We start from the raw sequence: 12,290 nt of genomic DNA, 5'->3' as shown, positions 1-12,290 counted from the left end.
AGTGGACTTTCTTCTCTAAAGTCTTTAAATTTAGGATACAATGAATTGACTCCAAGATCAATTCTTAGTATGTTACACTTCCTACATCTCAAATCATCATCATGTTTTTTGGTTGAAAATATATGAGTGTAATGAGTATGTATATTACTAGATATATCAAAGATAAGGTCTCTAGAGATTCTTGAGATGGAGGGGAACCACTTGAATGAGACTATTTTTTGGCGTTTAGGTTAGTTATGCTTATTCTTTATTTTACCGAAGTAGATTCGAATCAATGAAAATATGGATGCTCCTTATTTTGTGTGTATACTCATAATTAGATGTTGTCAATTTTGTTTCTATCAAAGAAGGATGGATTTACGTGGCCACCCACTTTACAAGTCCTAAAGCTGACTTGAAACAGTTTCTCCAATGAATTTCTCTCATCTCTAAGTGGGCTTCAACGTCTCAAATCCCTTGATTTAAGATCAAACCGATTAAACGGATTGCTCGATATAAGTGGTTAGTATAACTATTGTTTTTATGGTGGTTGGACTTAGACTTAGACCTAAAATTTGTAACCTACAAGTTCTACTAAGTACACTTTAAACCATTCAATCAATATTAAAGGTTCACTTCGTAGTTGAAGTTTTGTGTAGTTAGAGCACACAGTTGCACGCATTAGAAGCAAAGGCAACAGACCAATAAACTTTCTCAATCAAACAACATCATACACTGCTGCCACAAGAACATCAAACAGATTCAAGAACATTGTAACTCATAATGAATTTTTAAACGCACAACTTACCTCAACCGAGAAAGCCCTTGACGATGGCAACCTTTGTACATCACGACAACCACATAAGCCCACAATGACCCCTCCAACAAAGTCCCTCAACCAATTTCCTTCAAGTTCTGAGCACACCGTCTTCTGGTCGCCACAACACCGTCGTCACGTCGCGACCACCACCTTCGAACAACCCCCTCGGAATAATGTAGTCCCGCAACCACCACCCTCCTCCCCGGCACTATCCTAACGTCGACACAGTAATTGCAGCAAAAAAGTGGTTAATTTTGATTTTTACATGCTAGAGGAAGATGCTTGGGTGTTTTGGGGTGAGAGACGAAAAATTGGGGAAAGCTTCTGTGGAAAGTAAAATTTGGAGAATGGGAGAGGGAAATCCCAAATTTCCATTTCACTAGGTCGATGCTTATACCGACGGCCTATGGGGCCTTCGATAAACTCAAAAAGCCTTCGGTAATCAACCACTTACATGACCGTCGGTGCATCCTTCGGTAAATCAACTTTACCGAAGGCCTCAAAGACCGTTGGTATTATTCCTTCAGAAATTAACGTTTTTCCTGTAGTGATGCCTACGGTAGTCCCAACTGAAAAAATCATAAACACTCGCCTGACCCAAATCGACCTTCCTCACTTATCCAATTTGTTTCTCTCTCATCAACATACTTTCCCTTACCTACACTCAGCAACCAGCGACACCACAATTTGTTGCTAATTCAAGTTAGCGAACCCGATATACACTTGTGGTTAAACAATTTATATTTGTAAAGAGTTGAGTCATTGGCATATTCGTCTTCAAGAAAAAGTTCATTCAATATCTCTTCAATTTCATCATCTTCACTAACCTCTCTAATTTCAACATCTACGGAGGTTGAATCATCATCTCTAAAAAAACCCTCCAGGCCAATTACGAATTTCTTCATATGTCATTATGCTTGTGAAAATTAGATAAAATTAGATAAGACAAAAATTATAAAATGAAAACTCAGTGTAAATAATTTTTGTAAGAAATTGTTTAACAATTATGTTTGTGAAAATTAGATAAAACTAGATAAGAGAAAAATTATAAAATGAAAACTCATTATAAAATTATTTTTTGTAAGAAATTGTTTAACAACGAGTGTTTATGAGTTTCTCAGTTGGGACTACCGTAGGGATGACAGAGAAAATGTTGTAGTGAGGGAGATGAAATGGAAATGATAATATAATAAATAAATAAGTTATTAATATTTTTACATACGTTATTATGATAATAAATAAGTTATTAATATTTTAAAGATATTTTTACATATCTTTAAATATGATAATAAATAAGTTATTAATATTCTTCTCATACGTTCTTACATATAAAGTAACTATATCTTTATATAATAAATAAGTTATTAATATTTTTACATACGTTATTATGATAATAAATAAGTTATTAATATTTTAAAGATATTTTTACATATCTTTAAATATGATAATAAATAAGTTATTAATATTCTTCTCATACGTTCTTACATATAAAGTAACTATATCTTTATATAATAAATAAGTTATTAATATTTTTATTTAAATAAATTTTATTGACTAATTATTTTTTAATGTGAAAACGTATAATAATTATTTCTCTATAAATTCATGGTTAGCTTTCTTAAAACAATACCAAAGACTTTTTCTTCTATTCATATTTTGAATCCTTAGAAAACTTACGAAAGAGATATGGAAAAAGTTGAGATAAAAGCTATTGGAGTTTTAGTTATGGTGATGATTCTTTTGAGTTTTACACATGCTGAATTAAATAGCAAAAATGATGCTTCTTTATGCAGTATTCAATGTGTATTCAAATGTAAACGTAAAGCCTCTTCTGAATATGAAAAATGTATTAAAGATTGTGAATCACACTGCAATACATTATCCCCTGATCCTATATTTAAATGTCTTACTAGCTGTGACTTAATGAAGGTCATTGCCTACAACACTGGTATGTGCTCTCTCAAAATATTTACTTGTTTCAATAGTTTTACATTTTTATTTAGATTTTATTTTATTAATTATTTTTTTCATAACTTTGTTAATTTGCTTTCTTATCGCTTATAATTTTAACCATTGATTTTACTTTCTTATCAGGCGCTCATGATCTTGCAAATAACGTGATGAATACATGCATGGAAGAGTGTACGAAAAAGTTGTAATTTCTAAGAACTTTTGAGTGAAAAATTGATATAAGAAATTGTATTCCTACACAATTTTCAGAAATAATCTTGATCGATAAACAATGTTGAATTATTTTCATACTTATTTTGTAACTACTTTCCTCCATTTTATGTCTTCCTTTCACTACAAAAAAGTAGGGCATTACCGAAGGCCAGAAGCCCTCGGAAAATGCCAAAAGCCGTCGCTAATGGATGTTTACCGAAGGCCTATCGACGGCCAAAAATCCTTCGGTAAATCCCTTGTCGCTAACCATTACCGAGGGCTTCTCCCCTTCGGTAATTACCGAGGGCCAGAAGCCTTCGGTAATTACCGAAGGGCGAAAGCCCTCGGTAATTACCGAAGGGCGAAAGCCTTCGGTAATTACCGAAGGGCGAAAGCCCTCGGTAATTTCCGAAGGGCAGAAGCCCTCGGTAATGAGCATTCGAGGGTATTTACCGAAGGGCGGAAGCCTTCGGTAATGGCCAGACGAGGGCATTTACCGAAGGGCAAAAGCCTTCGGTAAAATGCAGAGCAGGTTTTAGAGAAATGGTTTTCCCTCTGCAACCCAGACCTGTATAACAAATTTAATTTACAAACAGACCTGCATAACAATTTTCAAACACATACAAACATGCATAATGTGCATCTCAAAGATCCAATCAATGATCAATATCCAAGGCACATCAAATAATCCACAGGACATCCATTAATGTATAAATAATGTATTTATAGTTCAAACATAAAACAATGTAACACAAGGATGTTGTAACATCCAAAGTCTGTAAGTACATCTAACATTCAAATGATATCAACTCAAAATGTTCTAATATCGAAATGTTTGTCTAACAAGTAATAAGAAAATGAAACCTAATAATGTACATAACTATCATCAAAATGATTTTCATCATCCTGCTCCTCTATTGATGGTTGGACTGGTGTGGGTTGGACTGATGAGGGTTGGACTGATGAGGGTTGGACTGAAGTGGGCTGCTGAGTGGCAGCAGGTGATGAGGACGGTCGTGATTGGGTGGGAGGGATATTTTGTACGTCCTGTGAGGTTTGAGGCAAGACAGTCATGACCAGGGCCTTAAAATTTGTAAACTCTGCTCTGAGATCAGTGAGCTCCTGGTCACGTTGATGGAGTTCCTGCCTGAGTTGAAGAACCTCGTCAGGAGTACTGGTGGAAGAAGAAGGCTGGTGCTTCAGAGTACCTCCTCTGGATGCTGTATAGTTTGCAGCAAGCTGTCCCGCACCATACACTCGTCCCTTTTTCTTCCCACCAACGGTGTCGATCCAGCACTGCGTCCTACGGATGTCATCATCTGCATTACTGGCATCATCCGGTGTAGGAGCTGACTCATGTTCAGATCTAACCTGTGAAAGTCTCGTAGAAAAGTCTTCCTGTTGAAACATTAAAAGCAATGTCAGAGAACGACAGTATAACAGAAATAAAAAATTAGTAATAGTGTTATTTGCTTACATGAGTCTTCCGAGATCTTTCATCAACAAATTCATTAGTTCCCTTCCGAACATGAGTCTGTGCAAAGACCTCATCAACATGGACCGCCCGTCCTAGAGCCTGTGCCTGTAACATAATTAAGAATTACAAGCGTACATATGAAATACAATATACATAACTTGTGTATGAAAGAAAAAGTTATGTAATGAGATTATACCATACGAATGGCATGCTCATGAATGGTGATCGACCCACCAGTATGCAGGGTGCCACCCCTTTCAGACGCTCTGTTCCGCTGGGCTTTGGCACACTTATTGCGGAACTCTACTGTATTCCAATGGGCCAGTAAAGAGTTCCAAATGTGCTCACCCAGCCAGTTAGGGCGCTGTGCTGCATTCCGGGCATCCCTAAACATCTCTGACAGCCGATGAGATGCTTTCATGTGGAAATTTCTGTGTATCTGAGTTTCATGTTCAGGTTTCCACTGCACCTTCATCTGTAACATTAAAGAGAACAAACATTGATTACAGAACATACTAAAATATTCCCAACATTAGTGTAATAGATTGCTCACCTGAAAGCGCTGCCAGAATGGCTTCCTGTCGTCCTTAGGTATTGCTCCCCAAGTAGGCCATGGAGTTAAAGACTGTTGCTTTATTGAACGTGTGATGGCCTGGGAAGCAACCCTAGATGGAATAAACCTGCATAACAAAACTCATTTCAATTACAATATGGTTTAAACATCAAATGATATCAACAGATTATAAACTTACCCTTTACCATAGGGCTCAATCCATGGTCGATCATGGAGGGGCGGGTCAAGATCTTCAGCATCACCACTTGAATCTGGATCACCAAGTGGTGTGACGGTCTCAGAAGGAGGTACAGAAGATGAGGAAGGTATAGAAGTAGGGTCAGAGAGAGGAGTGGGGGTAATAACAATAGGGGGAGGAGTGGGGGTGGCAATAATAGGAGGAGGAAGAGGGTCTGTGGCAGGGGTTGTAGAAGGGTGTGCTGCAGGAGGAGGAGAAGGGTCTACTGCAGTGGTAGTAGAAGGGTGTACTGCACGAGGAGGAGGAGTGGGGTCTACTGCTGGTGTAGGAGTCTGTATACTAGGGGTAGGAGGAGGCCCCACAGATGATGAACTACCGGGAGCAGGGGTAGGTAGTCTAGCAGGCACCCTAAGTACATACTTTGGTGTCTGCCGTTGCCTCTTTGTAGGCCTTGCTACCCCTTTTCCTTTATCAGGACGCTCTGAACCTTGTCCTGTCATTACTGCATTGAAATGGTTACAAACAAAGCGAATAAATATAAATAAATAAAGAAGGATGAATTGTTTTCAAAGTCAATGTACAAGTAATTGCATATTAAAGATGGTATTTTAGATAATGGTAATGAAATGATAGTCCAATTTGCTACAATAGATGTTCAACATTCAATCATCGTCATCATGATCATCATCTTCATCTTCATCTTCATCATCGTCTTCTTCTTCTTGTTCTTCTTCTTCATCGTCATCATCATCTTCTTCATCTTCTTCTTCTTCATTTTCTTCTTCTTCTTCTTCTTCTTCTTCTTCTTCTTCTTCCTCTTGTTCTTCATCACCTTGTACTGTTGCTTCTAATTCATCTCCATCACCATCAGGGTCGACCAATGCTTCTTGTGGTTGTGACATTTGGTCAAGTTGGTAGGCTACATCTTCCTCAACTTCATTTGAGTCTATGCGACCTCTAGGCTTCGTTTGTATTGCTACGGCCCAACCACGCTTGTCAATATTGCGAAATGGTGGATATGGCACATAATAAACCTGTCTCACATTAGATGGTAGAATGAAAGGATCAAAAGGCCCATATCTTAATCTCTGGTTCAGTTCGACAATATTAAAGCGTGGATCGACTCTAGTACCAGCTCTAGAAGGATCAAACCATTCACAATAGAAGAGTACCACTCTGTTTGGAGAAGTAGTGCTGTTGTACTCTAACTCATATATTTTATGAATGATGCCGTATAAATCATCATAAGACCCCTCTGTTAGGCCCTTGACATACACACCACAATTTGATGTTTTCTTTCCTTTAGACCATTCATGTGTATGGAATTTGTAACCATTGATGAAGTAAGTGTGCCATTCTTTGACACATCTCATTGGCCAATTGGAGAGATGTCTTGGGTAGTACTTTAAACCTTGTATAGATAGTTTAATAACTGTTTTGGGTAGTACTTTAATACGATATGCATTATGACCACATTTAGCCTATTCTAGTTACTACTTTTAGGTTCAAGGATGTCATATTTTGAGTTCTAGGTTGTTTTTGTAGTGTGAGTTTCTAATTAGCTAGGTTTTACCATTCTAAACTTGTTAGGACAATTTCTTTGAAGTTTCTTAGGCTAGTTTAGTGCAGTTTGCACATTTTGACCATTATAGTACATTTTTAGTACTCATTTTAAGGTTTAGTAGTGGTTTACTCAAACAAGTTGATGAGTCGTTATTTATTGAATTATATTTAGTTTATTGCACTTAAATAAACCAGGGAATTGTGTTTAATTGTTTGTTATTTCCTCGTTTTCCGAATTTTGCTTAATTTGGTCGAAAATTTGTAATTGTGCTAATTTGGGTTTTCTGAGCTAATTAAGTGTATTCTTAAAGTGCAGGAAAATTTCGGAAATACATTTTGGGACATCAGGAAGAGTGCCAAATAAATTGAAGACTCTCCAGACAGACATTGTTGAATTAATTAAAATGTAATTCAGTAGTTTAGAATTTTTTGTATCAACTTTTATATTTTGGGTCAATTTTTGGTAAATTAGATTAGACCCAAAAATTAGAAATTAATGACTTGGACCTAGGGTTTTTGTATGTGTGGACCCTACCCTAAAAAGGGACACACGGCCCTTAGAAGAGTGCAGCCGCCACCCTTACGGAATGGGCTCTCTCTTGGAACGTTTTATTTTTTTGAGTTTGGAATGAATGAAGGGAGAAGGGTGAAGTTTGCAGCCGCCACTAGACATTTGGCCATTTTACTCTCTGGTTTTTGGAGGGCTTGTGCCTTGAAGTTTTCGGGAATCACCGTGATTAATACTTTGGAGATTTCTTTACTTTCTAAGCAAGCACGGTGCAATACATTCTTTTTGGTTTTGAAGCAAATACGGTGACGTCTTGGAGAACGCTGAGAGTTGTTGACACGGCTGCAAATTTTGGAGAAAGGTTTTACGTTCAGCAAAGGGGTCATGCTTGGTGAAAGGAATTTTCTTCTACTTTATTCTAAAAAGCTACTTCCACTTCCAACATCTTTAATTGCAATTGTCACATCCATTCTCGGTCACATCAATGTTCAGCTCCCTTGTTTAATTTATTTTATTCCATTTCCATGATGCTTAAATTTATTGACTTATTTCATTCAGTAGCATTTTTCTTCCAAGCTTATTTCCGTTTTCTCCTGAGCTTTATTCAGTTTCAATTGGTAAGTACTCTTAATTTAGTAGCCTTGCTTTTATTTAATTCTCCCTTTCTTTCTTTAGAGAATAACAATAGAGTGATTAGACAAGAGTAGTTGTCACGGCATTGCTGGATGGAATAAGGTGTGCTCCAACAGCCACCGAGAGAGAGAGAGTGGTGTGCACGGTTACGTGTTGAAAGATGGTGTCATGTTTGGAAGCAACACACGGGCATTGAAGAAAGTGAGTGATGGTTGAGAATGATTTCTTTTATTAATTCTATTAGGAAAGTAGTGTACGTTGAGCTGGAAGCAGGGAAGGAGGCACATTCAATTTGGCTTTGAAGTGTGCACGCTGATTCAAGAAGTGGAGGATTTCTTTCTTTCATTTTAGAAATCCTGTCACGGTGGGGGCTGGAATGGTGAGCACGCTAACCAATTGCTTGAGTATGAAGAGGTGATTAGATAGGGTAGGTGTATTGTGTATGGTGGCTGATTTTGAGAGAAGAAGTTTTGAGTTTTTACTGGAAGAAGGTGTCACGGCCAAAGAAGAATAAAGGGAAGCATTTCAATTATTTCAATTTTCTTTGCATGGGATGGAAGAGTCACGGCTGGAAGGAGTACTGCACGGGGGCTGGAATGGGAAGCACACGGATTCAATTTTCATTCAATTAGAATAGGGCTGCTGTCACTTCCAGAGGAGCTCCAAGGGTCTACTTTTATATTATTTTAAATGCTTAATCTTGCACCTAAATTGGTTACAATTTTCATATTGCATACACTTAGGTTTGAATGCTTGCTAATTTTTAAGTGATCTTTGCTTGATTACCATATTCTCCTTTCAATGTTAATCATCACAAAGTTAATTTTCACTCCTTTAAATTGTTTAATTTTCACTCCTTTAATTTAAAGGTAATGTTAGCTTTAGTGACCAACCGCTTTAATTTTGTGATTGAGACCGTTTTTACATTTCCGTTTGCATTAGTGTCTTATTTAAGTTCAGTTGCATTCACAAAAAAATCTTTCAAAACCCCCCCACTATGTGTTTGATCTGAGACTGAACCACATTTGGTCCTTGAGAGACGACCTAGGAGTCACTTCCTAGTACTATACTGCATTCTTTTATGCACAACTTTTGTGGGAGGTGCGACCCTCTCATCAAAATGGCGCCGCTGCCGGGGACCAACGGTTCAGTCTTAGGTCTTTTTGTTGTGTTTGTGTGTGTTGTGTTTTGTCTTGTGTTGTGATGTGATGTGAGGTTCTGTTTTGTGTGTGCGTGTTGCATGTATAAATGTGTTGTGTTTTATTTGTTTCGTGATTTTTAGTATTCTTCTTTTTCCATGTCTACCTATTTTGATTTCGTGAATACTGCTTGTTTTGCTAGTGCCTCTGATTATGATTCTCCTTCTGCATGTTACTCTGATTGTAATTCATATTCTGCTGATTTCTATGTTGAGAGCAATACGACTCATCCTCTAATTTCTGAGAGTGCTCTTTGTGAGCCGGTTTCACTTAAGGAGGATGATCTTCATTGTGATCTCACCCCTGGACTGATACATTTGCTGCCTAAGTTTCATGGTTTTGCAGGAGAATGCCCACACAGACATTTGGAGGAGCTCCACATCATGTGCTCTTCAATGAAGCCTCCAGATGTCCCTCTTGATTACATTTTCTTGAGCGCATTTCCGCATTCATTACAAGGAGCAGCTAAGGATTGGAATGACTCTCTTCCTCTGAGATCCGTTACCGATTGGGGATATCTTGAGCATCAGTTTCTGAGCAAATTTTCCCCTGTGCAATATGCTTACAGCAACGGTCTTGGATGGAATGACCCTACCTTGGGATGGTATGATGGTCCACAGCATCAATATCAAGAACCACCATTCCAAAGTACTTTTATGCCTCCACCAGTCCAGCAATACGAGAGTCAGCAGTATGATGCTTCTACCGAAACAGCTCCTCAGCCTTCTATTTCTGAGCCTACATTGCAGGAGTTGTTGGAGCAGATGACCATGCAGAACCTTCAGTTTCGGCAAGAGAACATGCAGTTCCAGCAAGAAATAGGAGCTGCCATTCAGAGTATGACTGATCAGATAGGGCAGATGGCCACTCAACTCACTGAGGAACAGTCTCAAGATTCAGAGTTACCATTTCAGACTGTTCAGATTCCAGATGATGATGATAGTGGCATCAACATAGAAGATGGGGAGAAGAGTCATGAACTTACTATGGTGCAATCTACTTTCCCATCATCCTATGTCCCTACTCTTGCACCTGAGGAGAGTGATGAGTATTTTGAGGAGCAGGCAGGTATAAGCAGCAATTTTGAGCCAGGTAGACCATTTTCATCCTCCACCACTATTCCAATCTTTAGCGAAGTGGAGGTGAACATACCTCAAATTGATTATTCTGTTGATGATTGTGCGATGCATGATTATGATGTTGATAGGTGTGTTGATGATTATATTGTTGATGAGTCTGTTCTTAATTGTCCTTCTCTGCATGATGAGAACCACTTTTTGCTATCACATCCAAATGTTTATTCTCCATGCACTGAACATGAATCTGAGTCTGTTGTTGATATTGCTTTTGAATTTGAAATTGATTCATGTTCTGAGAGTATATCTGTTGTTCAGCCTGTTACACTGGGATTGGGTGTTATACCCCTGCATATCATTTCTTTGGAAACACATCGCACTAACCATGTTGCAGGAGGTACACATGAATTTGATAGACAAACACCCACAGTGGAAAATAAAGGTGCTAACACTGACAAAAGCTTCAAGATCAATAGGCACCAGCTGAACCTGCTCATCAACAATCTTTGCTTCTTAAATCCAGCTGTGGATGATATCTCCCTGCTAGATCAAATCTGGAGGATGAAGCAGTTCGTCCTCAAAACCTTCTTGCTGGATACTGTGGTGGAAGACATCTCCCTGAAAGTCCAAAATTGGCAATTGCCACCATGATCAGGGGAGTTTTCCTTTTCTCTTCTCCCCCTTTCCCTACTTTTATTGCACTTGTCCATGATCTGTTGACTGTTATGATTTCTGATCTTATGCTTATGACACATTGAGGACACTGTGTAGTTTAAGTGTGGTCTATTGGGGGAGATTCTGATTTTTCTTCGTTAGTTTTTGTTTTCCGTGTTAAATTTTTTCTTTTCTAGGTAGTTTTGTTTTATCTTGTATACAATTTTGCATGATTCTCTTCATTTCTGGACTGTGTTAAAGTTGTAGACTCGTCTTTCACTTCACTTGATTGATACTTATTGGTTTGAAATCCCTTGCTTTTCTTTGCTTGGAAGATGATCATGATGTTTGAGAGTTGAATTGATTGTGACACAAATGCCCTGTGTGAGAATTTGAGCCACTTTATGTTCTTTCTTGTGTGTGATATGTCTCTTGATTGCTTGCACATATGCCTTGGCTTGACTCTTGTTGAAAATTCTTGATTGATATGCATGTTTGGAAGTGATAAAGGCAGTTTTGTTGTTGAGCCTCTCTAGCCAAATAAGCTTACCTTGTTCTGATCCTTTGAATACCCTTTTTGAGCCTATACTTCCCTCATTTCTTTGTTTTGAAGCTCATACACTAGCCCTAAGTGAAAAACCATGATTACCTTGACCTTAGGGAATTTTGGAGCTTTGGAAGTGTTTTGGGAACAAGTGTGGTCTCCTTGGGGATTCTTATGAGTTGGCTAGTTGGTTCCTCTTCTTGTTTTGTTTTTGTAAATATACGTGTATCTTGTCTTTTACAGTTTTGTTTTGAAAAAAAAAAAAAAAAAAAAAAGACAGCAGAAAAAAATATGAAAAAAATGAAAAAAAAAAATTGTGAATAATGGAGTCAAGAAGAGGATTGAATTAGAGGTCTGGGTGTGAGTTGATTGTGTTTACACTTGTTCCCCATTGCTCCTCTATTTCTTTTGGTTTATAGCTTCTCATCCATATTATATCCTCCCTTGTCCTTGGCCCCATTACAACCATGAAAAGACCTTTTGATTTGAACATGCATATGTTTTGAGTGTTGATATTAGAGGTTTGCCAAGTCTGTTGTTGTTTGCTTTCTTGAGTGCATTGAGTTGAAATTCTTTACCTTATACACTTGAGAGAAACACTGATAGTGCATCTGTGAGTTTTTGTTGCTTTTGATTCACCTCTTGAGCTGATTGATCATTTTGCCATGTCTTGAATTGCTTGGATGATTTAATGAGTATCTGCTTTCTCTGATTGATTCTGTGTTGGATATTGTCTACTTCCTTTCTTGGTCCAGATTCCTGGAGAACTGTGTAATTCTGTTTCTCTTCCTGTTTTGGAGTCTTTGTTGTTTGTCTGTCGAGTCTGTGTCACCTCCCTGATGTTTGAGTAGTTCCCTGGTTTTCGTCTTGGTTTTGCCCAGGAGTGCAAAAGACTAAGTGTGGTCTATTTTGATGAGTCGTT

General features: G+C 38.0%; 1 protein-coding gene and 1 long non-coding RNA gene across 2 annotated transcripts; one reads left to right on the top strand and one right to left on the bottom strand.

Annotated features, from left to right (window-relative positions):
* Positions 1–2,441: 2,441 nt before the first annotated feature.
* On the top strand, positions 2,442–3,060 carry LOC148192321 (uncharacterized). The gene is made up of 2 exons (XR_015781959.1): positions 2,442–2,747; positions 2,894–3,060. It is a non-coding gene; the product is annotated as an uncharacterized LOC148192321 (long non-coding RNA).
* Positions 3,061–3,826: 766 nt separating this feature from the next.
* LOC148192320 (uncharacterized) lies at positions 3,827–5,691 on the bottom strand. Its single transcript, XM_088099858.1, has 5 exons — positions 5,192–5,691; positions 4,993–5,119; positions 4,636–4,914; positions 4,440–4,544; positions 3,827–4,360 (listed from the first exon to the last, which is right to left on the bottom strand). Exons 1-5 carry the CDS (start codon positions 5,689–5,691, stop codon positions 3,827–3,829), a joined length of 1,545 nt encoding a protein of 514 aa, XP_087955984.1.
* Between the last annotated feature and the right edge of the window lie 6,599 nt (positions 5,692–12,290).

The sequence above is a fragment of the Vigna umbellata genome, chromosome 9, assembly GCF_029865625.1.
Source record: "Vigna umbellata cultivar VRB3 chromosome 9, Vumbellata_1.0, whole genome shotgun sequence".
Classification (NCBI taxonomy): domain Eukaryota; kingdom Viridiplantae; phylum Streptophyta; class Magnoliopsida; order Fabales; family Fabaceae; genus Vigna; species Vigna umbellata.
This window is presented reverse-complemented; position numbering and strand designations above follow the sequence as displayed.